We start from the raw sequence: 27,076 nt of genomic DNA on the forward strand, positions 1-27,076 counted from the left end.
AGCGAGGAAACATGGAAGAATCAGCGACGACAACTATGAAAAACAACTCCTGGTGAAAGTTAACAATGTGTGACACTATATCACAGAAGCCACAGTAAGCCTCCCAGCCTTGACGCAAGCCTCCAGACTTCTCTCTACCATGCAAGCCACAGTAGTTCATTGTAGTTTGAGTAAACTTGTGTTATAGTGTTACGGCAATAAAATTTTGAAGGAAAGTAACGTAAAAGTAATTGATTACATTTCTGTAATTGCTCAGTTACTTTTCTGGGGCTGTAATTGACCACTGTAATCAATTACATTTTAAAGGAAGTAATTGTGATTGTAATCAGTTGCTTATTTTCTGTAACGTGTACAAGTCTGTGCATGACGATGAGCCGTTTGCATCGTCGAACTGATAACTGCCAGTTGGGCATAGTATGATACACCACTGTGGGAAGCTTGCCGCTAGTGTGTTCATTCCTTAATAAGAAAAATGCACCTTTACATGCATGCATCACTGAAGCAAGGTACATTATTTAAAGGGAAAATTGCCATCCACCTGTTTTTGGCACAAAGCTACAAGAAAATCCACAACAATTTATCAAAAAGAGAAAGCTTCCTACTAGCCAAAAAATTCATCTTGGTCCGGGGTTTAAACCCATACCAATGCCTCACAGGGGCACTTGCTCAACTAAGAAGCATTTCCTTCCAAGAAATCCGTATGGATTTCCTTGTAGCTTTGTGCCACAAACGAGTGAATGGCAATTTTCCCCCTTTTGACCCTTCCTCTACTTGCGGGACTCTTGAAAGTAGTACATTACTCAATATGCACAATCTAGACAAAATTGGCAAGAAACTCTGTTCATAGTAGTTGATAGTCCATTATAGACAGGTCCACTCAAAGTGGACTTTTGTTCCATTAATAATATAGGCAGACCAAACTGAGAAGAATGGCCTGTTATATCTGAACGTATGATGTATGCTGTATGCATATCCTTCATAATAGGTGTGTACTGTATACACTTCCTTTTCCCTCAGCACTCACGCAAATACTGGCATTTATAATATATTTACACCTGCTGGCCTTATGCGAACAAAAGCTTATTCTTTTATTAGCCACATTTATTACATGAGTGCAACGATGGTGCATCACATCGCAGATCCTACAACTACTGGTCATGTTGTTCGTGGTGACAAGCTAGGAATCAAACGAAGCACTGGCATTATTTTGCATTGTGAATGATAGCTGTGACATACCACGGACATTTTCCCAACAAAGGTACATATAAAGACCGGTGGAAGATTGGGCTATTTGGTATTCCATTATATCTGTTAAAGGCGTATTCAGCAAAATAGTAAAACCGGGCAACAGAGACGAGAGGCCCGAAAAGTCTAGGAAAGCCAGAGAAATGCTCAACATAAACATGGCAACGTACATCAACAAGGGCTGGTAAGATAAGGAAAAGTCTCAAAACTCCTAAGAAACATGCCCATGTGCAATATTATTAGTGCTTTTTTTAATGAAAAAAATTGCAGAGAACAGAGTAAACAAGCGATTGCCAAAAACATGTTTTCATTTATATAGGTTCTTTAATATTATAAATAATCCTAATTACAGGGATTTGTACAGGTAAGCTCACCACATGGCTTGCGACTGGCTCTCTTTTGTCCTTATACCCTATTAAACCTGCAACCTCTGCACAATGCAAGGGTTGTGGGTTTGTCTTCCACCAGCAGCAAGTTGTTTCTTTGTCTGCTTTCATTTCCCTTTGTCTCAGAATTACTTAAAAACTACAAATAATGCTCCCTATGCTTTCCTTCACTTCATTATCTGGTGGCTTCATATTATTGTGCCAACAAGAACAAGCCCTTCAATCAATTCTTGTTATTTTGTTTATAACCTGTAAAGAATTTCGCTAGTTTAAAGAAAATATCTGTGACCCCCCCCCCCCCCAAAAATATCACCACCAATGTTAACTTTTTGTGTCTAGCAAGCAGAAAAGTTTGGTGATGAAATACATATACAAAACCTGCATATGGTGTCAGGACAAACATATTAAGCACATTGGGTGCAATATGCAGATTAGCAAAAAGAGGTCCTTATACGAGCCCAGCAAAGCTCCATGAAGCGATTCTCGCACAACCACAAAAGTAGATGCTGCATCGATTTCTCACCATGGAAAGTGACTACATATATTCAATACATAAAACAAGTTGTGCTTTGTGAATACCTTACAGTGCATATTTCACGACATTAATGTCTAAATTGAAGTTCTAAGCGGCTGTTTTTAGTGCCTGAATATGCTAAATGCCACATTTATAGTGCTTCGAAATCCGACCTCTAATTATGACACACTGTGGTAAATACTTTCTCTGTATGGCTTTTCTTTCTTATAGATGTGCTTCACTCTGGGAGCTTTTTCTGTGTGTTTGATATCATCCACTGTATCACATTGTCAAGTTGTATATTCATGCTGTATAACATCCCACCTGCTGCAATCTCAATAAAGAGACTAGCAGTATTAAAAATAAATAAATAAATAAATAAATAAATAAATAAATAAATAAATAAATAAATAAATGCTTGAAAACAATATGTAAGCACCTTTTGTAACAATGTTACGAGTTCCCTTCATGCTCCGTGCAATCATAAATTCGTATCAACAAGCATGATAGTACTGTTCATCACAAACTGGTCCGACAGGAAATCTTGGAAGTCATTTGGTCGGTGAAACTGTTTCCAATTGAAACACAAGAAATTCTGAAGTCAAATAAATTAATTTAGACCTACTTCCACACACATCTGAGATTAAAACCAGATTTTATTTAAGCATAAAGATACCCAAACATAAGCAAGAAGGGTCACACTTACAAAAACAGGTGCCACCTTCCTCTTGGGGGCTGCCCACATAATGATTTTGCTCATCGCATCTAGACAATATAAGAAAAAAGAGAAAGAAGGGGTGGATGGGGGGGGGAGGGTGGAAGAGAGAAGACATTATGAATGTGCCAAGCACACATGTACGCAGTACAAAGGATCTAAACTTGCCTATCACAGTTTGGACCAATGATACCCTTGGTGGTGCAGTTGCATTTGCCAGTCTCCCGATGGCAAAAAGTGCCATGGTTGTTGCAGAAACATGGGGTGCAATTGCCACCATTAGCAGGATTTCCATGGTAGCCAGCAATGCAGTGCTCACAGTGCGGTCCTTTGGAAGAGATAAAATAAGCAAGGGCAGGAGTGTGAATAAAGTAATCTAATAATCTAAAACGGCTATGGAACACTCATGTGTACACACACGCATGTGTACCTAAATGAATAAAGAATGAACGCTAATAAATGTGGCACTCAATGCCAAGGAGTTGCTTACATTAAAGAGACACCGAAGCACCTTTCTAAGTAATCACAGAATCACCTCATTATTGGACGATGCTGCCCCACGAATCCCATGCCACACAAATTTTTCAAATCCTTCATGCACAGTACTCATGGACTGAAACGGGACAATTTACGACTAAGTAACACATATACTTTCGTTTCCACCATCTTCAGTCATATCGGCGTAATTTCAACTCGAACGCGTAGATGAGAGCCAATATTATATTTAGAGACCAGATTCATTGCAACATGATGTGGTTATCTCAAGCAATTGTGCATACCAGTCGTTATACCAAAAAATGTGATGTCACGTTTGAATCTGTCAGTACTGTACATACATATAACAAGTACTAGTTATTGCATACTCCCAGTGCCTTCTCTCTCCTAGCTGCACAAAAGGTTATGGCAAGAAGGCAAGGCCCTGCCCCAAAAATGACATCAGTCACACATCATTGCTTCGGACAATTTTTTTAAACAAGTTGGTCACTGCTTCCAGTTCGTGCGTGTGCACTGCCAGCACATGGCAGCTCCATGAACTTGTGAACACCTTTTGCGGCAAAAGTAGCACCATGCATCATGTCTGTTGATATATACTGTTGACCACGACCAACTACTTAATTAGCATAAACAATTAAACTGGTTTTCACTATTGTGGGTAAGCATTTGATTTTATTCTTCTACACTTTTAGAAGAAGACGGAACTACATAGTGTGCAGTTATACCTTATGCACTACATCTCAGCAAGAAATAACATTTCTTTATTGAGAACTTGCCTTCGGTGCGGTGCTGACAGGACTGAAGGCACTCAGATGATCCATTGCAAGTGCTATGTCCATTGCATTGGCATTCTGCAAGGTAGAGATTAGTAGAGGGGATGAAAATAACTCTCATGTTCCTGAAACAAATTTCCAACATGTTTATGTTATAATGCTAGTGTACCAAGCAGTGCAATAATGTATGGCAGTGAGAAGATGAGAGGAAAAGGAAAATGATGTACCAGTGTCAATTGCAATTGGGCTCTATCAGACTGAGCTCTATCCGGATTGAGCGCTGCTACATGGCCACTTTCAATTGTGAGTGAGCCCAAACCGAATCAATGTGACCATGATCTGTGCATCGTGATCAAGCTCCCTGATTGTAATTTAGCTGCCGCCTTCGCCCTTTATCTCATAGTGCTAGACAATGCTAAAAACAGAAGAAGTAAGACCTCAACAAAAAAATAAAAAAAGCATTCCACAAGCGAAGAGTATGCCGTAATGTAGAAAAATTATCAGTATTCGTACATATTTTGCAAGTCTGTATTTGTGAATATGACACCACATCTGCAGTTGCAGGCGATCAGCCAACGAAAATTGTTCACTCATAATGATTCACAAGGACAAATGAAATATCTATACAAAAAAGACAGTGGGAGGGGTTATAATACATGTTTTACAGAATACTAGACAACTTTGATAATTGCTTTCAACACACTAACGATGTCTGGTGCACATGAGCTCAAACTGGATCGTTGGACTGTGTAGCAGCAAGATCACGGTTGATCAACATAGGTAAATTTTAAAACGGATCAAGCCTGATCACGATAAAAGGTGGTAACCGTATGACACTGGTATCAGAGTAATGCTCTTAAAAAGCTATAGGTATCTCTATGACATTCAAAAACATGTTAAGCCAAAAACAGATATCAATCAGCATGTTAAGAGTTTTCCATTATAGCTCCTCATTGGGTTCCTCACCGGTGAAGCTACAGTAAAAGCTCGTTAATTTGAACTCTGCTAACTCGAACTGACGCCCTGGTCCCGGCACAGTCCTGTGTATTTCTATGGAGGAAACTCTGGATAATTCGAATGCGTTGGTATCCACAACGGTTAATTCGAACTGGGAGCGCCTAGTTTTCATCGCTCCTCGCAGAACTTAGCCCAGAGTGATCACAATGTGTTGAAAAACGAAACCAAACCAAATTTACTAGAGATTCAAAACAACAAAACAGCAGCATTTCTCAGGAGATGAGAATTCAGACGCTGCGCTGGAGCTCTTGGGCAAGCTGCAAACGATGCTCATGGAATCGCGACAGAAGAAACGCAAGCAAGTGAACTCTTGATTGCGTTAACTCTGCCATGTAAATAAACATGTTTTGGAGCATAGCTATCGACATTAAGGCTCACTGATAACATGAATGCATGTTGGTGCTTGTTTCTGGCGTATCACTGACTGATAAATTAATTCTGTTCGCTGTTAGAGCTCCATGAACTAAATTTACGAAATCTCCAGCCACAAACGTGTAGTAGCGCCTAATTCACGATAACGAGTCCAGAGGTGGCTTCTCTGGGTTCTGCCCGCGCAGTGTGCAGAGATTTCTGTTAATTAATTCGAACACTTTTATCGTCCCCTTCGAGTTCGAATTAACGAGCTTTTACTGTACTTGTATTACCTAATCATAATGCTAAAATTTGATAGCACATTGTCTATCGACAGGGCTAGCATTTTGGCAAAGCATTGCGCGAATCGCTGAGGAACTAGACACAAACGCAGACATAGTGCTGAGCTGGTGGGCCCGATGTGCCCACTGTAAGTGTGTTAATTAGTTAAATTTGTATAATGCAAACTTGTAAATATTTATTCTAAGGCATAAGTGTGATTAGAAAAATATCCAATAACAGCACTTCAAGAAACTTTCTTTTTTCCTGCACTCTAAGAAAGCTTGCAAAATACAAAAAAAAAAAAGAAATGTACCACATGACTGTGTGAGCTACAATGCACTCAATTGTTTCAAAAGAATGAGGGCTGCATGTTTCTTTGTACCAGTATATGCATATATTGTATTCACTATTGCCAAGTCTCTGTTATCGGATTTCGCAGGGAGGAGGGACCAGTCAAGCTGCCGCTATGCCGCTTTTATACCACCTAGTGGGTACGTTAGGCAACATTTACTGTGGCTTTGCGTATATTTCTTTGTTCGTAGAGGTGGCATGCATCAGGAGATGCAAATTCGTACTTTGCAGTTACTGCCTACTACCGTTTAGTGCATAGTTATGCTGTATTCCTCGCAGCTATGTATCACTAAAATCATTTCCTGAAAACACCAGTTTGAGAAACTTACTGGGGCAGTCGGTGAAGTACCAATTTGGAGCAGGGCAGAGGCTGCTATTGAGTCGGTACACAGAACCCACAGAGGACAATGGTCCCGAAGCTGAGCCTTCCAGGCACTGGCCCTTGCCTGTATTGCTGCCATCGTCACACCAGCCACATCGCTCATGCTCCTGACAGGCACTACATGTCTGGAAGTCCTCACATGACAGGGCTGTATGGCAAACAAACAGGTAAGGCATTACCATTCAGCAACACTACTTCAGGGCTGTGTTGCTGTTTTGCAATATGTTCCATGAGACTAGTCATTTCATAATGCACGTAGCACAAGGGATAAGAAAATTCTTGCATTTTAAGCCCGCTAAAGTGGAAACAAAACTTCACATGCAAAATTAATGTAAATTTATAAAAGAACATTATGCCGTGCCATGACCTGCAGAAAAAATAAAAACTGTAACTTAAAATACATACACAGGGTTCGTAAGAGTTTGACAGGCGAAACTCCATGGGTATTCGAGGACATTCAAGCTCGGTAGAAGTTTTTTTCCAAGGACGCACAGATTAATCCCCAGTAGAAATATGTTACTATAATGTTTCGAAACATTATGGATAGTAATATTGCCCTTATGATTTCTCTCTCTCTTTCTCTCTCTCTCTCTCTCTCTCTCACACACACACACACACACACACACACACACACACACGCACGCACAAATGTGCACGAAAGCATGCATGCACGCACACACACACACACACATTTATGTCAGACAACATGTCCAGCCTTGATCAACGTCAAGTTAACAGCATTAAAAAATGTTCAAAACACAAAACAGAACTGCACAACATTAATGCTACAAAGGTCTGTCTTGGTCTCCCACTGCAATCTGAAGAAGTTCTATGTGATAATCAAGAAAAAACAGGTAATAGAAACACTGACACCTGCGGTAATGTGGCTTAGAATGATATAAAGAGCCCGTTCATCACAGAGAGGGTGACAAATGCAAGAAGCCATATTAGATTGTTTATGCTTTGGCTTGGTTTGACTCATGAACAAACAATAGTCACTGTAGCAGCAGTGTAATATGCACTGTAAAATAACTTTTAACTCGTGCAACAACCACAGATTGCCATACAAATACTTAACTGTAAACAAGAGTTAAAATTTTATGATGTCCACATTGTTTTTTGTTTTCTTTCACTTCACATTATTCCATAATGACTACACTTCAATTAAGAAATTCAAATAATATTCCCTAAGCTTTCCCTGGCTTCAGTATCTGTTTCCTTTATATGGTCGTGTCTAACAAAAGTGGGCCTCTTAATAAATTTTCCTTTTTGTTCAAAGCTCTACATGCCTTAGGTTCTGCACAATGCTATTCAATATGGTGAAATTTTTTGGTCAACAGTATGCTGATTTCCTTTTTCTTTTCAAGAATAAAACAAAATATGGGGCTGATGAAGAATGATCGTGCAAAGTATAAGAATAATGAATGAGCCAAAAATAAACTTAAAATTAGAAAAAAAAACCTGCTTTATAGTACTTTATATTGTAATGAAAAAAAAAAAAAGTCAAAATGTCACTGTGCATCAGCAATTATAGCAAAGCTTTTTTGGACGCCACTTCAGTATTACACTGTGCCATACTGTATGTCATCTTTAAATTATTTTCTTGAAACTACTAAAGCAAGCAAACATGTGAAGGTATGCAATACAAGTGACATTTTGCAATGGCTGGAAGGCTGACCTGACCTGAGCACTTGGTGGTGGTCCACTCAGTGCACTGGGCCAGGGGAAAGGTGGCAGCATATGCATTGGTTTCAAGACATCGCTGCTGGCTGATACACCACATACAACTGCCTGACAGGCAGGCCTTGCATGTTGTCCTTGAACTGCACGAGTTATCACACTTGACTCGATAGTTGTCCGACAGCACTGCCTTTTCTGTCTTGTTACCTGGACACAAAAGGTATACATACTTGATGTCATGTGCTGGCAAAGCAGAAATACAAATACCATAACAAACAGGGCATGTGCTGCTGTATCTGCCTCACAAAGCTCATGCTGGCAAGCGCTGAGAGGCTTGATGCATTCAGATCTAAATTGTGTGGTCTAATGTCTCAGAGGTACTATGAGCTATCTTTAATAGAGGGATCCTTGAACATGTATCCAAAGCACGGTACACAAGCGTTTTTGCTGTTTGCCCTTTCAAAATATGGCCACCCAGCCTTGAGAACTGCAGCTATGATGGACGCATGATGGAACTGCTACTATGATGATACTAGCAGCTGTAATAGATGTTAACTGTGCATGCCTGAAGACTAGCAGTTCACAATAGCAAAGTTTGTTAGTCTGCTCTACAATCTACCTCTTACACTTGTTTTAATGTTCTCCTTTAAATGTCTTGCACCACACAACAAAAACATCCAATTACCTAACCCAGTTGTTTAGGCTAAAAATGCCCCCCCCCCCCCCCCCCCCAAAAAAAACCCCCTTAAACAGACAGTAAAGAGAAAAACAGTTTGTCTGGTATTAGTAAATAACAATTTCATAATGCCAAAAATACTACTTTTATTGCAAGGAGACACCTGATAAGCAAAAAAAAAAAAAAAAAAAACGTGCAAAAAAAATGGAGACGCTGCCTTTTGAAAGTCTGTTATTTTATTATTACATTAACCTTGAAGAGACTGTTATATTCTATGTGTATCATACACAGTTAAATCTCATTATGATGAGGCTGAAAGGGGAGTGGAATTTACTTTGTTATAACCATTACGTCAATATAAAAATTTTTCATCCTTACTGCCCATATAGCTCTGCAAAACAGATGTAACCACTGAAAGTTGACCAGTCAAAGCCCTGCAAGGTAACAATGCTTTGGAGCAAATAAGTCTGTTATTGTGTTCTGCTGAGTCTTCTTTAGGCCTGCCGCTTTTGCCTCCAGTCCATTCCCACCATCATCATGCGTGCCAAGGAAGCAATGCAACAAATACACTGAATCCAGATCTTGTGCAGCTGTGTGGACATCTACCTCACAAACATTCGAATTGTAAGTGTCATCACCTCCGTTTTTGACTCTCATCACGTCCCACACTATGTACCAGTTGGTGAGTTCTTCTGTCGCTATTGTGTTGGCATTGGCACCAACAAAATAAAAAATTATGATGTAATGGCGCAAGAGTATAGGAATTTCTTGGTTTCTGTGAAGAATTCAGTTTCTTATATTCATTAACATGACAAATGTACTCTGCTAAGATAAGGTTTTAAATACATGAGAAAGAGAGAGAGAGAAAGGATTTTATTTCTATGGGCAATTTAAGGGTAAGTTGAATTACAGTTACTTCATTATAACATGTTTTGTTATAATAAGGGCACCATGGCGCTCGTGTTTGTCATTTTGTGTCTTCACTTCATCCCCGTCCTTTTTGCGGCATACATAGTTTTCTCAAGTACAGTAAAACCTCGTTAATTCAAAGTCACTGGGACTGTGAAAAACTTTCGAATTAAGCGGGTTTTCGAATTAACGAAACATACAAAAAGCGGGATGCAAGGAACTTTGAATTACTGAAAGTAATCAGAGGTGGTCGTTTGGCCTTTTAGTTTGTGGTTCCAAGGGTTGTTTTCCAGCAATACCTGGTCCCATTTTTGCCGCGAACTCGGGAAAACGGCAGGCCTCGCTGCTATCAGCGCAAAAAAAAAAAAAAAAAGAAAAGAAGAAGTCTCGTGGTCAGCTGAAATGCGTGCCTGCGGAAAAGAAGGCGTGCTTCACTGCAGCCCAGTGGTGACACGCGGGCAGCATGTCACCTGCTCCTCGCAGCCTCAGCGCGTCATGATGCGACCATTCACCCATTCTTTCTGGTAAATAAAGAATATGATAATGGCCAGTGTGACGGAATTCGCAATGTGTTCTGGCTGGAAAACATGATCACTGAAGTTTTCACTGAGTTTTCGAAGTAGGCATTACAGGCAAGAACTCCGCCGGCAGTGCAAGTGCGGAAATTGCCGAAGCAACTGCCGATCGGAGGTTCGCATACATCATGAATTCCGTCAGACCGTCCTTTATTATCTTTTCTTTTCCCAAAAAGAATGGGTAAATCATGACGCACTGACGTTGCGAGAAGCATGCCATATGCTGCCCGCATGTCACCGCTGTGTTGCAGTGAAGCACGTCTTCTTTTCCGCAGGCGCACGTTTTTAGCTGACCAAGTGACCGTGTTTTCTTTTTTTGGAGCTAGCAGCAGCGAGGCTGGGTTGCTTCAACTGTCACCCATTAATATCGCTACACTGCATTGCCCTGTGGCTCCTAAGGGTCATCGCTTCCGTGGATTTGCGGCGAAATCGGGATCGGGAATTGGCACATGGTGCCCAAAGTTTTCGAATTAACCGGGCTGGCGCTGACCGCCGCTTCAAATTATCCACTCAGATTTACATTGCAAAATACGGGACCACAGAAACCCTTCGAATTATGCGGGATTTCGAAATAACCGAGTTCGAATTAACGAGGTTTTACTGTACTGAAACAACTAGCTCAGCAACAAGCCCTGTTGAAGGGTTAAGGCAACTTCGAGCCGATGCCAGACGACAAGGACAATAGTGAATACAACAACAACAATAATGCGCAACGCAACGCCCTCAAGCCTAAAGTGCACCAGCAGGTGCTGTTGTCCTTGTCACGATTTTTTCCTGACTACATCACTGCTGTCTGAAAGTCTACTATCTAAATGGTGCCATAAGTGGGAGGTCAGACATCTTGCGTACAGTAACTTCATAGTGTACAAGTGTATACTACCAGTGCTCTGCACATCAGTTATCAGCAAAGATCTCTAAACGTCATTCAAACTGCTTTTCATGGAAACAGACTCAATGACAACATAGCAAAGAAAGCAAGGCAATACATTACCAGAGTCACGAACAAATGTGTAGCAACGATGATCATTCTGCCAGCCACAGTGAAATTCTGTGTGGCAAGCATGGCAGTTATGAAGCTTGTCGCAATTGCTGCTTTCAGATTGCTGGCATTGTTCGACATCAGTCTGGTTCTCTCTTGCATCAGCCAAGCCCTGGAAATAACATTTATCTCACTCCTTGAACATATTGAACAATCATACATATAAGCTGCCATAGGTTGAGGAAGAATGTAGGGGTGTGCGAATAGTGAATTCTGGAAACAAATCGAATAGTGATGACACAGAATTGAATACGAATACTAATCGAATACTCTTCGAATAGTTTTCGAATAGTAAGACAACCATTTTCAAAACAGTCTTAGAACTCGAGAAAAGGAAATTGACAACCACCCGTTTGAAGCACGAAGCCACAAGGAAACCCACACGGACTTCTCAGAAAGAAAGCTGCTTAGTTGCTGGCCAAAGGGTTCTTAACCCTTTCCGCAGAACTACTTTGTAACAATAAGTCTTAAAGCTCCACAACATTTTATTTCAACCAAATATTCACAAACTTTCACCACAGAACTTTACGGTTACTTTTAAAGGCCAACTCCGGCGATTTTTTGGCCATGCCAAAGTAATGGTGCTTTTATGTTCCTGAGACGCTCCTGTTACGGGCCCGACAGCAGAAATACTCGGCAAATTGGAGAATAATTTTAAATAAGCAAAAAAGCGCAATACCGAAACCGAAACCCAACCGAGTGTACTGTCTACGTATGACGTAGACGTTGTTACGAACGAACCGGAAGTCGTGCAAGGCATGCCGGTCACGCCGGCGCGGAGTATGAAAACTGTGACAGCCGGGACGACCAGCGAAGCGCCGGCCAAACCAACGCTCTCTGTCGCCTTGTGCACAGCAGACGCTCGCTGTAGCGGCCTAAGCGCCGAAGTTAGCGGTGCCCTCGGCTGCGTCACTTCCGCCGCCTTGCCAACACTGACGTCACAGACGCAATGTTGCCAATAATTGTGGGAAGCCAGGAGGGCGTTTGCAGACAATCTTTAAAATTCATTTGCAAACAATCTGCGCATGTCTCAAGCCTGTAATTTGGCATAAATTACGGAAACGTGCAAAGGAACGTACCCAGCGAATTTCACTGAGATCCATCGACCTCGAAAAATCGCCGGAGTTGGCCTTTAACTAACTGAAAATACCACAACTATGAAAACTAAGGTAAGCTCGTATACAGCAACGACCAGGGCCTTCGATATATGTATTTTGTACCTGTAGGTTGACATACAGCAGTGACCACAGTAATCAAGGTGATACTTGGTCGCATGCTTTTAAATAAAATTGAGACATAACGACTAAACAATTTGGAAGCGAACACCACGAGTACAGCTAAAGATGTAATGAAACGGATAAACCTGTCATCACAACATGGGCCTCGGCACCGAAAAAATGTAAACACTGTTGAAAGCTGAAGAGCAATTTACGCAAACACAACACTTGCGTCTTTTATTCATGAAGCTTAATCAAGTCGTAAGTCCACACCTTCAGTTATTACTAGATGAAGACAGGAGCTGATTAATGCAATGCAGCTGCAGCACAGTCAAAACAGGGTAAGAGTGGAGTTTTCAGAAAAGTCGCCTTCATCTGGTAATAAATATAGCCTTGGTAGTCCCGTAAAAGCTTGAGCTGCATGCACACTGGTAATTTAGTGATTAAAAGAACAAAAATTACCATTAGTTGTTCCAAAGTTTTGTTCTTTTAGGGTTCTCCCATTGGCGCTGATTATTTGAAAACTAGTATTAGAAAAATATTTGGCATTCCGAATATGTCCTATTTGATTCGAGCACCGAATCGAATAGAATGTTATACGATTCGTTATTCGAAATTTTTTAATACTTGCACACCCCTAGAAGAATGAAACAGTAACATCTTTTTGCGTCACTTTTTTTAAGGCTCTTCTCAGCTACTACTGATAATAAGCTTCATTTGAGCAATGTTCATTACGCTAACGTATGGTCATAATAACAAGAGCGGGGCTCCTACCAACCTTAGATCCTTTAGGACAGCGCTTGTGAGCACATATAGTGCCACACCACACGCAACCATAGTTATTCTGCAGACAGCTTGGACATGAAGTCTGCTTTTCACATAGCACAGTCAGGTTGGCCGCTGAGAAAGAAAAGAAAAAAATTCTTATATAGTTTTACCAAAGAAGTAAGCTACATAAGGAACATCAGGCTGAAACAGAAACAATGGCTGCAATGAGAGGGATGTAAAGGCATTTCCTCTACTCAGCTTGTCTTGCATGCTGCACAGCCTGTATGCTTGACTGTCATATGCAGATGTGCAATGTAGCATAAGCATGGTGTAATAGCCAGCAACAAAGGTAGTTGCGGTTGCAAATACAACACATTGAGATCACAAATAATTAAAACTACCAAATGTTGCATCAAAAATAAGTTTTGCTGCAGGAATGAAACTGGAAGTGATTGTGAAAGCCCTTTTCCTGGTCTACACACTCGATAACATTGTGTGGCTGAGAAATGGTTTCAGCATCCAGGAACTTGTGACTGAAGTCAACTACCAGTGATCAATTTTAACAGGTGAGGTAACAAAATGAGTTAAGTCAGGTTAATGGTTGTTCAAGAAACTTCTGTGACATAAAAAATGAGGGTCAGTCTTATTGTAAGAAGGGGCTTCGTAAGCCAGAAAAAGTACAAATGTGAAACACTCCACCTTGAAGTTTCTGCCCTCATTCTCTTAGGTGTCATGTATTGCGTTGATGTCTTTTTTAAACCCTAATAGGGGATTTTCATAATGCTTGGTGCTCCGCCAAAGCTGGGTGCATCCGCCATTTGTTGTTGGGCGCCATTGCAGTATCGTCTGCTAGTGTCTTCATAAGGTGAGGCCAAGTGAGGCTAAGCCGCTGTCGTTGGCGGAGCTTTTGGACCAAGAAAATTCGGCAGTTTCTTTCGTCATCCAGTGGCAAACGGTCAGCGGACCTCACTGTGCTGCCACAAATCAACAAGAATGCAATATCGGAACTCTGCGCGCTTAAAAACTCACCCGGACGGCAGCTGCAAGAGGCGCACTGCCTCGCAAAGCTGAACTGCTGTTCTCTTGTGGCGTTCATTTCCGATCTGAGGTAGGCGTTCAAAAAAAGTGTTCGTTGCAGAGGAGACATCACTGTCAAACTTCTAAGGTAACCTTCCACTGCAATACATCTCCAGTATATTTCCCACTGCGATTTTATACACAAGTCGTAAACACTCGTCAGATATTGACACCACGTTGTTTCTGCGCGACCTGTTCAACGTTGTGCTGCTTTCCTCAGCTTATTTCATCGGCCACAGGTATCTCTACACCCTACACAATAGCGGGTGTCGTAGTTTTTGCGAAATATACAAGTCATGGACATGTGGCATGAGTGGTGCGCTGCAAAGCAAACAAAAATACTGATCCTGCATTTCAACTGATTACAAAGAGAGCAGCCAGAGTAATGCTCTTTAACTGCACACTGGTTGTTTATAATGCCTCGTGGTCGTAATCTATCGCACAGATTTAGTATTGTTGTTCAGGTTTTTTTTAACGCTATGCATGTGCGTTCATTGACATACCTTTTTAAAATATTGCGCTTTTTGCTTTCGCATGCCACGGAGGCATGCATTACCGCACGCACATGAACAGCATATGAGGGCTCGCATACGAGCAGTATACGAGGGCCCGCGATCAGGGGAAAGATGAGTGCGATCAAGCTGCACAAGGCATTGTCAAACTTTGAAAGAAAAATCTGGCATAATCTGGCAGCTCGATGACTGACGATAGGGTGGTCAAGGTCTTCAGGTATGTTGATTATTTTTTTTGATTTTGTTAAACCTGAAAGACCCTACTGACCTAAATGTTGTATCATGCGACATTTTAAATTCATTCAAATCATGCAGTAATGTTTTAAATTTCACCCAGGAACTGGCATCAGGGAATGAGATCAGGTTTTTAGATTTGTTGGATGTATGCGCCATGCACTAAGAAATGGCTTCTGCCGTGAGCCATCACACTCAAAGCTAGTCAAGCATGGCATAGCGAACCTGTGCTTTAACAGTACCCTCAAGAAGAGCTGCCAACATTTAATGGAACAAAGCTTCAATGAGCAAGTTAAGCGTCTAAAGGCGGCTGGCTTCCCAGACACCGTCCTAAAGGCGGTAGCTGAATCAAAATTGAAGTTAACACTTTCCTGTCCGCACCTAGACCCATCGACAGCCCGCTACGATGGTTTTCAACTCGAAATTTTGCCGAGCTAGGAGCGCTTACGGACAGCCAACATCATCCATCGTATAAAACAAGAGCTATTTTTCCCGTTTCCCATATTCGTTTATTTTTTCCGCCACGGAGAGAGCTTTGAAGTGCCACTTAAAGGGGTACTGACACAAAATTTCGCGGCAGAGATAGCCTGCTGGATCGATTCCTGTGTACGTGCGTGTACCATCTGCAAAATATCGACAGCAAATAAAGCTTGGAAGGTATTTTATATGAATTTTGAAGTTCGCGAGCGCGATCCAGCATTATAGGCCGCACCTGGTGCATTGACACCCTCGGAGGTGACCCGAGGTGACCCCCCTACTTAACCCTACGTAACCGTTGCAGCCGGTACAAGTTATGATGACGTCGTAGCCGCCATTTCTGTTTTGACGCGCTTCCCGACGAATCGCTCCTCGCCAGCGGGTCAAACCTGAAGTGATTCGCAACGTCGAAAATTCCTTCCATCCCTGCCGAAAGAAAATCGTCGCCATCAGACGACGATGAGCCCGGCGACGACAGACTGCGTGGAAATGCGTCACTGTTCTGCGTGCTCACGTGACCGAGCGTTTCACTCGCTAGGTGGTGATAGTTGCACCTGGCGGCTTGTCGATTTTTGGAGCTCTGTCAAACTGAAACTGAGGCTGTCTCGGTAATGAGGAGCTTGTAATTAATTATCTGTCGCGCGCTGTAGCAAGCGATGTGCCGTGTTATGACTAACAGGCCCCCAGCAACACTATGCAGCAAAAAAACGTGGGGCGAAAATTTTTGTGTCAGGACTCCTTTAGGTCGAGAGGGCTGAGCACTCATAGCTTCAAATATGACGTCGACATCGCGCGACCCTGCCTCTCGGAAAGGGCAAATTTTGGCGGATTCCGGTGAGTCTGAGTCAGAATTTTTTTTATGTTAGTAGCAGTGCGGACTTGGAAGATGACTTTGACTCATCGGCCTTCAGCACAGGCAGCAAAAGTGCATTGAACAGCCGCGGAACGTCAACAGGTATCTGCTGGAAACTTTTGTTTAGATCTCCCAACCGAGTCATCGCTGCCGTGCTCCGAAAGATATCTGACGTGTTCTAAAGGTCACAGTTCTTATCTACGGGGTATCAACGTCGTTTGGGCCGGACCACTTGCCGCCGGCTGCTGAATTTGTGGAGTTCAGCGCCAGAAAACGACCCGGAGTGGACCTCAGCATTGTGCTCCGTAGTGCCGCGCGGCGTTGTGTTGGAGCTGTCGATTTCTTCATGGTCTTCTTTACCTGAGAAATACTCGCCTAGATGTGCAGCACAACTAATAAATATGCATGGATGCACACTCTTGAGCGAAAAGTAACATAGAAAACGAATGTTTTCTGCGGAACACTCTGCGCAAACCTGTGCTTCACCGCATCACGTAACTGCACTGCGCGGTGGCACGATAGCCACTAGGGCTAACCTTTTCTTTTGTATCTAAATAACGACTAGAGATAAAAGGCTTATATTTGCAGGGATAATGGATATGGCATTTGTGATTAAAATGTATATTTCGAAATTTCTTTTGTGTTCAACTGGTGCAAAGCACTATTGATGTTTTTACAGAGTGTTCTCATTTTTGTCAAACATTTCCCTATTAAAGCTTTTTTTCCAGAAAATTCTTTGGAAACGTTTGCTTAAATATAATACCATTAGAAAGCGCATTTTTTGTTCTGCAAGTTCATATCATAAATGATATTCTGTGGCAGTAGAAAAATTGTTTACTAAAGTACCCAAAATTGGCCTATTTTCCCGCGGACAGGAAAGTGTTAAAGAAAGAAACAGATGGCATGTCGTGCGCCCGGGAAAATGAGGACCATAGGCAAGGGTAAGTACTTCCTTATATCCACAAGATTTCCCACAATGCCAAAAAAGTTGCATCGAGGCATGGCGTACGAGTCGTGTTCTCGGCACCATGTAGGCTGTCACGGCTTTGTGCAAACATTGAAGACCAAAAATCAAAGGGCGTTTGTAATACTTGCCATTCCACTAAATTCATCGACTGCACGACAAATGTCGTGTACCACATACCACTTTCTTGTGGTAGAGTGTACATAGGGCGGACCGGGCGCTGTGTCAATACCCGCTGAAAGAACATGATACAGTCGAACCCGTTTATAACGAACTCGAAAGTGCCGCGAAAACTGGTCGTTATATCAGTAGTTCGTTGTAAATGGACTAGCCCTCAAAACCATGCATTTAGCGACGCAGCCACTTTTTTTTTCTGCGCATTTTTATTGAAAAGTGCTAACAACTCCTTCGGTGAGAAGTTAGGCCTTTTCGTGTTGTGAAGCGAGGCCCGCTGCGTGCACGAGTGAAATAAACCACCTTTGCAGTGAACCGACACCGTTTCACTGAACTGCGGTACCGCTACGTGCAGCCGATCATCCCTGGCTAGTTGCGTGCAGCGCGTCGCCTACTTGGCTCACGCCATCACTGCCTGGCCACTTGCATTTGTACGCGCATTTGTACGCGCATTTGTGCGCACGGGTGCGGCGAGCGGCCTGTTCGTTCAACGTGGCAAAAACAAGCATTTTGCAAGCAATGCGCACTACGTCTCCGCAATGCTCTGACGGCCCTGCACGACAGCGCGGCGCGCTTGGGTTGCTGCCTAATAAAACACGCAGTATACGCTCGCTGTAAGTGCATCGACGTTTCTCGCTGCCCGTGTCGCTCAATGGGTAGCATAGGAAAATCGTAAGTGCACCGAAATATGGTCGTTATAACCGATAGATCGTTATATCTGGGATCGTTATAAGTGGGTTCGACTGTACATCTGTCGCTTCAGGAGGAGGCGCAAACTAGCCAGCTCATTGCAGAGCGTACTGTTGCTCACCCATTTTTCATGATACTGAGATTATTGGTAGGGGAGCCACGGAATGTGAAAAAGAAACAATAAAAGTGTACCAAATGCAAAAACATGGACATGATCGGTGTGTAAGTGTACCTTCTTTATCGTTATCATGAAAGGAGGTGACGTTTTTAGAGAAACGTAATTAGAAGGTGCCATGCGCTGCGTTTTTATCTGCATGGTTTTTTAAGGCGCATGGGAGTTTCTGTTGTGGTTTGTTTGTCACATGCCCACCGCTCTCACCTCTATGTCATGTATGGCGCATGTGCATCTTGGTTTTCTTTCGAGCAGCTGTTATTTCATTAAACTGTTGCTAGTCCCAGCGTGTGTGTCGTGAAAACTTCTCTTCTTGGTGTATGTGTCTTTAAAGGCTGGGTTCATCGATTTTCCAAGGAATCAAGGACTGTGTATAAATGTGCCGAGATTTATTTTTTTCAAAAAAACAATTCTTTAAATTTCTAGGCGAGTAACTGACTTTTTTTTTTAAAGCAAATTAATGCAAGTGCAGTCTTTCAAAAATGTTCTACAAATCTAAACCGATTCAGTGTTGCTCTTTGATTAAGCGTCCCATTAAAAAGCCATTGGCCTAATGTACAGCTAAAGTCAAGCCAAAAAGAAGAGAAAGTAGGGTATGCATAAAAGACAGCACTTAAGTTTGGCAGAGTAAGAAAACCTCTCTACCTGACTTTCGGGGGCATGTGTGGATACCCTTGGTGGCATTGAAGAGATGAAACGCCTGGCAGGCCTTTTTGTCTGGGTTCCACGCACACTTGATGCCAGTCGCAGATGTAATGCACTTTTCGGGAGTGGAGAAACTTCGGCATGACCCTACGAGATTCAAATGAGACTGGCTCTGAGGAGGTGCTCTTGAGCAGTGGACTAGTTGCAACATGTCGACGTCATGCAAGAACATCACAGCAGCCTCAACAAACATACCTGGTGTATACTTCACAATACTTGTCAGCATCTGGCCATTAAAACCACCGAAAATATACATTGACCTGCACAGAAACAGTAAAGGACAGTAATTAGCCTTTGCTGCAGCTGCTTCATACAGTTTAGTAAATGTGAGCATATCATGATCAATTCACAAATAAAAGTGTAAAAGTGAACAGGAATAAATAAACAAAATTTTGAATTGTGGCATGCTTGCTTAAGCTGTTTCAATACATATCAAAACTTTCTTGCCCAAGAAGAAGACTAGTGAGCTAAAATATGAAAAGCTAAAATAAGGTCATGGCCATATAAAACACTCACAGGGCCAAAATAAGACCTAAGAGAGTAAAAAATTCATAGCTGGCATCTCCTGTTCAACTTCCACTAGATAGCACAGATTACACAGCCACAAGAAAAAGTAAAATCAAAATAAATAAAATTAGTAACTAGGTATGTATACATTAGGTATTCAGCTCTTTTTATTTTCACAGGCTAGAGTGTGAGCAATATTCCTGATGTTTCTGACATAGAAAGCGTGTTTTGCATGAGCGACAAAATGAAAAAGCCAGGAATGAAGAAAAATGTCTCTTTGGCAACCCTACAATATACCAGTGCATGCGAATTTAGGGGTACAGTGATACCTGCGTACTGTGCAATAGTAGTCGACTACAGAAAAGTCACGCAGAATGGAAAAGTGACTGATTTATAATTTTTGCCACAATGCAACAGCTCAGCTATGAAGACGCTGTAGTGGAAAGCTCTGGTTTAATTTGACCACCTGATGCACTTAAGCATGCACCTAAATCTACGTAGATTTGTTTGCTCTTTTGCGGCTGCATTGGCTGGGGATAAAACCTATGATATGTTAATTTTAGCAGCAGAATGCCATTCCTACTGATCCTCTGCGGCCAGTGCAAGGATAAGAACAGAAACATAGGTCATAAAGCAGTGTTATACAACATGCATTCACGCTTGCTAAGGATAGACCGAGTGCTGATGAAATTAGAAGAGCAAGAGGGATAGAATGAGATGAAGAGGTGAAAATGCACCAGACCCCCCCCCCCCCCACTTAGCAGGCCACTCACACAAGACACACAAATGTTTGGTACCGCTCTTATAACTATGTAGACAAAGCAGTTCTTGTTGCCAGATTACTTCAATTTAGCAACAAATGCAAGGAAGCAAAAATACACCATAGTTTCAATGTTGCCCATACAGCTAATTGCAATTTTGTCACGTGATGGTGCAAGGTAGCACCAGAGTTTCTTAATAGAAGCTGCAAGCAGGTACAGTCTTGCAATGAGCCAGGTGTTTCCAAGAGTTTTGCTTTTGCAGAACTCTTGGAAGCTGCACGATCAATTTTTTAGATTTCAGAAATAGCTTGCTACTCACTCGTTGTAGACCACAGCAGAATGTCCAAAACGCTCTAGCTGGAGGTAGGATGACGAAGGCACAGACAGTGTATGCCATGAGTCACACTCTACCAAGAAAAGAAGGAGAAAACCTAAGTGTCACAACGGGCCAGTTTTTGTGCTAAATATTTGTTATTTAAGCTGACTGCTTTGACTTTAGGCATTTATTCCTGGGCAAGCCTGCAGTCAGTGTACAAGGGTATGCATGACAAAATAAATCCACTAACTGATAATTACTAAAGTAAAGTACACTTACAATGAGCTTCTCTGTGGTGTTAAAACGTGTTAGGTACAAATGGAGTTGTTTACAAGACCTGCCCTCAAAAACTGGCTATGAAAAAATGTTGCAGAGGCTTAGCTCGGCTATGCCAGGATAACGTCGCGTTAGCAAAGGTTCAGTTAATTATTCTAAGCTTTCCTGATTGTCCAGGATTAGCTTGGTTATCATGCTTACTGCTGCTCCAATGACGCACACATGGTATACGTATTATGCGGCACATGTATATTTATTTTGCCAGGCAACTACTTCGGTATCCGATGAGTTAAGCTTTTCCGCTCTTCTGCACCGTTGAGCAGCATTTGCGCTCTCCTTCTCCATGGCTATACCACACTGGCAAACGGCAGTCAGAGGCGCTATCAAGCGGCTCCAGCGCAGTGCCAGACGGCGACTGCACAGCGAAGGCAAATAGCTGCGCGCGCGCTGGCGCATATGCATCTGCCAAGGCTACGACGTCACTCCTCTGGAAAGCGCAGACTGGCGGCGGCGGCAGAGTGCGCGGGAGCTGCCGGCTCCGGTGAGTGACATCATTGATCCTCACGCATGCGCAGCATGGCTCTTGAGGATCCACGCGAAACTGGCTCGGCTAGGCCAGTGTAGCTAACGCTACAAAAGCAAGCAAGGTGCAGAGTGCTTACTTTAGACAACAATGAATCAGCACTTATTGACAACCAAATGGCTTAGCTAGCATTGATGAACTAGTATACTCCATCTCGGCAGTTCCCTTCAGCACTGTGAAGGCTACAGGTATTCTTAGCCAATAGGAAGGGCGATTAGCCCCTCCACATGTATTCATCCGCGTTGCGTCGTCTGCTCGGCGCCTCCCTGGCATCTGCTTGCATGCATAGGGCGAGTAAAGCGAACAGACGGCACTGCCGAAAAAAAAAGAAAGGCTGCACCCATCGCAGCTGGTGCCCTCCATTTCGAGTTTATCAACTCGCCATCGTGCGCTGTATGACCCGTAAGTTACAAACTGATGCATGTATTTGTTTTAGATTTATGTGCTGATGCTTCGACAGCAATGTAACCGTGGCTATATTGCACTAATTCCAAGAACCATTATCAAATTCTGGCATGTTAGGCTTAGCAAGCGAGGCTAAACAAACAGGTGATCTCGCAAATAATGACAAAATGTACCTGATGTTTGGTCCTCAGCATGAGATGGCACAAAGCGATGGCTCATTTCACTATTTATTTGTTGCTGCCAGAGAAGTGGGCGAATAGCAAGCGCAAGTTCGGATTGAAGCGGGCGGTCACGTCTCGGATTGAAGCGGGCGGTCGCGTCTGCATGGGCACTGCCATGTTGATTTGTAAACACAGTTACCAGCGGTTAATGATAAAGAAATTAAAGGCACACAACATAAATGCGAAGAAGGATAAACATATCACTCATCGATGTGACGTAACACGTGCCAAACAAGTGCAAATGTCTCAACTCTGCCAATTGTAAGGTAATTATATCGGGAACTATGTTTTGCTGCGCAAGCGTGTTGCTTGCTTACACTCCGTAGCCTTGGTAGTGTTGAACGGTAGTGCTGAGATGGAGTATAAGCTACTCTTGTTGATTTGGATGCACATAAATGCATAAAATACAAAGAAACAGTATTTTGTGCCTGTCTTTATTTGCCATATACAATTTTCTTTAAATACGTAACATTAAGAAAATTAAGCTCCCTTAAGTTTATCAGGCTACCTATGCAACTGCTGCATCATTTGCTCTATTAAAGACATACTTGCAATGTTTAAAATTTGTAAAACTTCCACTTACACAACACCAGAATGGCGGTAAGCAGAAATAGCAGGCACTTTTTTCCAAAGACAGCCCTCAACACACACATTTTGTCGGATATATGAGCCCATCAATGATTGTTTACCTTTGTATGCAGAACACAGGCAGCAGCAAACTTATAAAAGCACGGACAAGCAACACACAGTATTCAGATCACAGTGACTTCTTCAGCGACACTGCCATTGGAGATTTCAGCTGCTTCAGGAACGATGCGTGAATAAACATGCAATGTTTATTCACGCATCATTCACGCAAAGGACAGCAATGATGCCCTTTGAAATTAGACCTCAAAATTATGTTTGGAAGCCAACGAACAATTTCCCACCAAACAGAATTAACTTTTTGCAAAACTTGCTAACAGATTTGGAAGAGTTGACAGGTATGCCACAATACAACTGGTAATAGTGTCACAACTTACCTATGTCATAGGCAAGAAGGTCAGCGGAGAAGCATTTGTCACCCGTGCTAAAGGCTGTGTCATTGTGGGTGTTGCCACCAAATACAAGCATCATTCTATGCAGAAGTACTGCACTGTGCAGGTAGCGATGAGAGGCACTCGGTGCCAAGAGTGTCCTGAAATGAGAGGAGCACAAAGCACAGAGTTCAAAAAAGGTGTTCACTATCCTGCTCTAATTAGATAACATAGAAAATTTATTCTTATGTATATGTCACAGGCTTCTGCTGCGAACAATAACTCCAAATTGGTCATCAAGTGTGAGCAAGCATGCTTCAAGTGCAATCAAAATGGTGCAATAATAGTGAATACAGTAGAATCTCAATGATACGAATCCCGCGGGGTCACGAAAAATATTCGTATTAGCCGAAATTCGTATCACCGAAACACATGTAAAACTAGCTATATTAACAGTCAGAGGCAAACTCATTTTTAGGAACACATAAAAAAAACATTTATTTCTTGCAGAAAAAATCTCTAATGTCTTTCTGCTTCTTTTTTTTCGCGAAGTCACTCAGCAGACTTCTTTGAAATCCGTAAAAACGCGTGCACGTGTCGTCGCTGATTTCATCAGCGGCCATAGCACGCCTCAGGACGTCGAGCGCGTGCAGCGTTTCAGCCGCCGGTGGTGGTCCTTCACCATCGCCCTCGTCTATGTTGTCGCCATCATCGCTGGAATCGGCAACCTCGCATGTGGCCTCCTCAACAATATCCTCCACCGTGCGCGCACCACAAGTGGCGAGGTTGTCATCCGCCGTGCAGAAGTCTTCAGCTGTACACCCAGCATCAAGCAGTTCCCAACCGTCAATTGGCTCTTCCTGCTCTGAGGGCACCTCTTCGGAACTCCTGAAGAAGCCGCATTTCGCAAAGCAGTTTGCTATGGTAGTCGGCGTTACTCGATCCCAAGCCATAGCGATAAAATGGATGGCGTCCAGGAGGCTTATTCGCAGGTCGCCTTCGTGTTTTCTGTCAATATTGGCAAGTAGGCGGCGCACAAGAAGGCCCTTGAAATGATGCTTGAGGTTTTTTATTATTCCAGCGTCAAGCGGTTGCAGGTGCGTCGTCGTGTTCGCGGGCAAAAAGATCAGTTTGACGTTTTGGAGCGTTACTTGCCTCGGGTGGGCGGCGCACTGGTCAAGAATCAAAACAATCTTCCGATTCTTGCAGGCCATCCTTCTGTCAAGGAGCGACAGAAATTCTTCGAACAGGGCCGCCGTCATCCACGCCTTTTTGTTTGCGCGATAGACGCACGGCAAATGGCTCTCGCGCTTGAAACACCGAGGCTTTTGGGATTTGCCAATTACCGTCAGCTTAAGTTTCTCCGACCCGTCGGCGTTACAGCACAAAAGCACCGTTATTCGCTCTTTGCTTTTCTTGCCTCCTTGGCACGCTTCGCCTTTTAAGCAAAGGCTCTTCTCAGGCTGAAGGTTAAAAAACAGGCCAGCCTCGTCTGCGTTAAAAACATCACGAGGCTCATACCCAGAGATGAGTGACTGCAGCTTCGCGAGCCAGTCGCTAACAACGGTCTCGTCAGCCTTCTTCGCTTCCCCACAGACGCTTTTGTAAACGAGACCGTGTCTCGTCTTGAAACGGTGCAGCCACCCACCTGAGGCCTGAAATCCGTCGATGCGCAGAGCAAGTGCGATCTCGTCGGCTTTCTCACGCAACACTTTGCCATCGATGTTCACACCAGCTGCAGTAACCTCCTTAAACCAGGTCAGAAGAGCTTCTTCAAGCTTCACGTGTTGGGCTGTCTTCGCTTGCCTCGCGTTGACGTTAAATGAAAGCACATTCTTCATTATTGAGTCCCGCTGTCCAACAATTGTGCTTAATGTCGACGTTGCGAGGCCTAGCTCCTTAGCCAACTCCGTGCGTTTTCTTTTGGGATCCTCATCGACCTTTCGAAGAATGTCCAGTTTCTCCTTAAAGGAGAGGGCTTTCCGCTTGCGAGACATAGCTTGCTGCCACTCGGCAAAAAAGGCACTATCACAACAAAGCAAGAACGCGGGCTCGAGCACAGCAACCACAACCACTCTGTCCGACGGCACGCATAGAAGAAAGAAGCTCCCGCGGGCCGTGCCTCTCCCTCTCCGGCGTCTCCGCCTGCCGGCCTGCCTCCGCACCAAGAAAAAAAAAAAACGTGGCCAGCGCCATCTGTAATCTTCAAGAGAAAGCAAAAGGCACACTCCGGCCTCCGATACACGCAGATCTTGGAGGCTGTCGCGCGCTGCTCGCCGGCGGCGCTGGCAACGTGCCAAACCGGCGGCGCCGCACGCATTCCAGCGCCGTAAGTGCACGCTGCTATCTTCCGCGGCCGTCGGTGGGGCCAACGTTGCGTTGGGTGGGGCGGCGTTTATTCGTATCAAACGACGCGGGTCAAAAATCAGTTCGTAACAACCGTACTCAAGCACGTTGTAAATTAATGGGCCTTGGCCGGGACCACAGAAAAATTCGTATCATCCCGAAATTCGTATTAGCCGTGATCGTATCATCGAGATTCTACTGTACAATAAATAAACGCAACATAACAAGGTGTGGGTTCGAGCTAGTTGGTACTCCATGATCAACACTTCTTGCGCAAAATTTTGTCAGTGTCTGTTTCGTCCGTTGTCTGAGAAAATTTTGCGCAAGAAGTGTTGATCATGAAAATAAACGCAGTTGCTTTCTGCAGACTGACAATTCAGTTGACACGGGTAATTTGGCCTTCTCAGGATATGCAAAGTCAGACCTAATTAATGTATCCATGTGAAGCGTTCTTTCGCTATCCTCAGTATTTGTGCCGGGAAAAAAGTAGATATTAGGGCGTCATGTGGTTAGGGTGTCAACGCGGGCTCCTCAATATGGAAAGATGGTCTCTGGGATTGAAGATACTGAGCATAAAACATCTTAGGTGTTCAGGAATGGTAAATGTAACCTACAGTAGACTCTTGATAATTCAAACTTTTGGTTAATTCAAACAAATCTTAAATTTTTGGTTGGCCCACTAGGTTTTCAATGTATTTTAAAGCTGCTTAATTCAAACTGCCTCACTGCACAAATTCGGTTAATTCAAACTTTTTGCTTGTCCCATGTCTGGAAATATCTGCTGCCTTTGTTGCTTCTAGCTGAACATTCACGTTTTTCTGCTACTAACACGTGCAAATAAAGCTGATTGCCTGCCTACAAAACGGCCAAACTAGCCGGACCTTGCACAGCAATAATTTTGTGCTGACCGAGGAAAAAAAAAAAACTACAGTCTGGCCTTGATCTATTGCATGCCAAACATTTCTCAAAGTCACTTTCTCTGCAGTATGCCATGTGAGAAAGCGTCCCAAGAATTAAAAGGGGCTAGCAACTGTCATGGGACGCAACACATTTAGTCCCTTAATTACACACCCATGCGTGCCTTGTATAATAAAAAGTACCAGTATTATCGCTGATGTCTAAACATTTTACTGGCAATTATGCAGAGCAGTCTATGATGTTGCTGCGGCACTGAGAAACAATAAACATCGCAGTGTTAGTTGGTGTGTTGCCCTGAGTCATATTTATAAGAACTTCTGATAATTCAAACTTCTGATAATTCAAATAAAATCCTGAGGTCCCCTCAAGTTTGAATTATCGAGAGTCTACTGTATCTAGCTTTTCGAAGCAGCCGAGTACTGCGCCAGCACTCTTGCCTTGTAGGAGATTGGCACAAAAACAGTAAGGCACAGAAATGGTTCTTCTTTTTTTTT

At 43.0% G+C, this 27,076-nt stretch overlaps 1 protein-coding gene across 1 annotated transcript in view; it reads right to left on the bottom strand.

Moving 5' to 3' along the window:
• The window catches only part of LOC119379308 (attractin-like protein 1), a 94,070-nt gene that overhangs the window by 26,338 nt on the left and 40,656 nt on the right, over nt 1–27,076 (bottom strand). The window contains exons 9-19 of the mRNA XM_037648582.2: nt 23,325–23,479; nt 20,821–20,908; nt 19,429–19,493; nt 19,174–19,320; nt 13,386–13,507; nt 11,343–11,502; nt 8,195–8,398; nt 6,459–6,659; nt 4,132–4,206; nt 3,029–3,188; nt 2,852–2,910 (exon numbers count right to left, since the gene is read on the bottom strand). Coding sequence (XP_037504510.1) covers nt 2,852–2,910; nt 3,029–3,188; nt 4,132–4,206; nt 6,459–6,659; nt 8,195–8,398; nt 11,343–11,502; nt 13,386–13,507; nt 19,174–19,320; nt 19,429–19,493; nt 20,821–20,908; nt 23,325–23,479 — 1,436 coding nt within the window. The remainder of the gene's footprint in view (nt 1–2,851; nt 2,911–3,028; nt 3,189–4,131; nt 4,207–6,458; nt 6,660–8,194; nt 8,399–11,342; nt 11,503–13,385; nt 13,508–19,173; nt 19,321–19,428; nt 19,494–20,820; nt 20,909–23,324; nt 23,480–27,076) is intronic.

The sequence above is a fragment of the Rhipicephalus sanguineus genome, chromosome 1 (genome assembly GCF_013339695.2).
Source record: "Rhipicephalus sanguineus isolate Rsan-2018 chromosome 1, BIME_Rsan_1.4, whole genome shotgun sequence".
NCBI classification, from domain to species: Eukaryota; Metazoa; Arthropoda; class Arachnida; order Ixodida; family Ixodidae; genus Rhipicephalus; species Rhipicephalus sanguineus.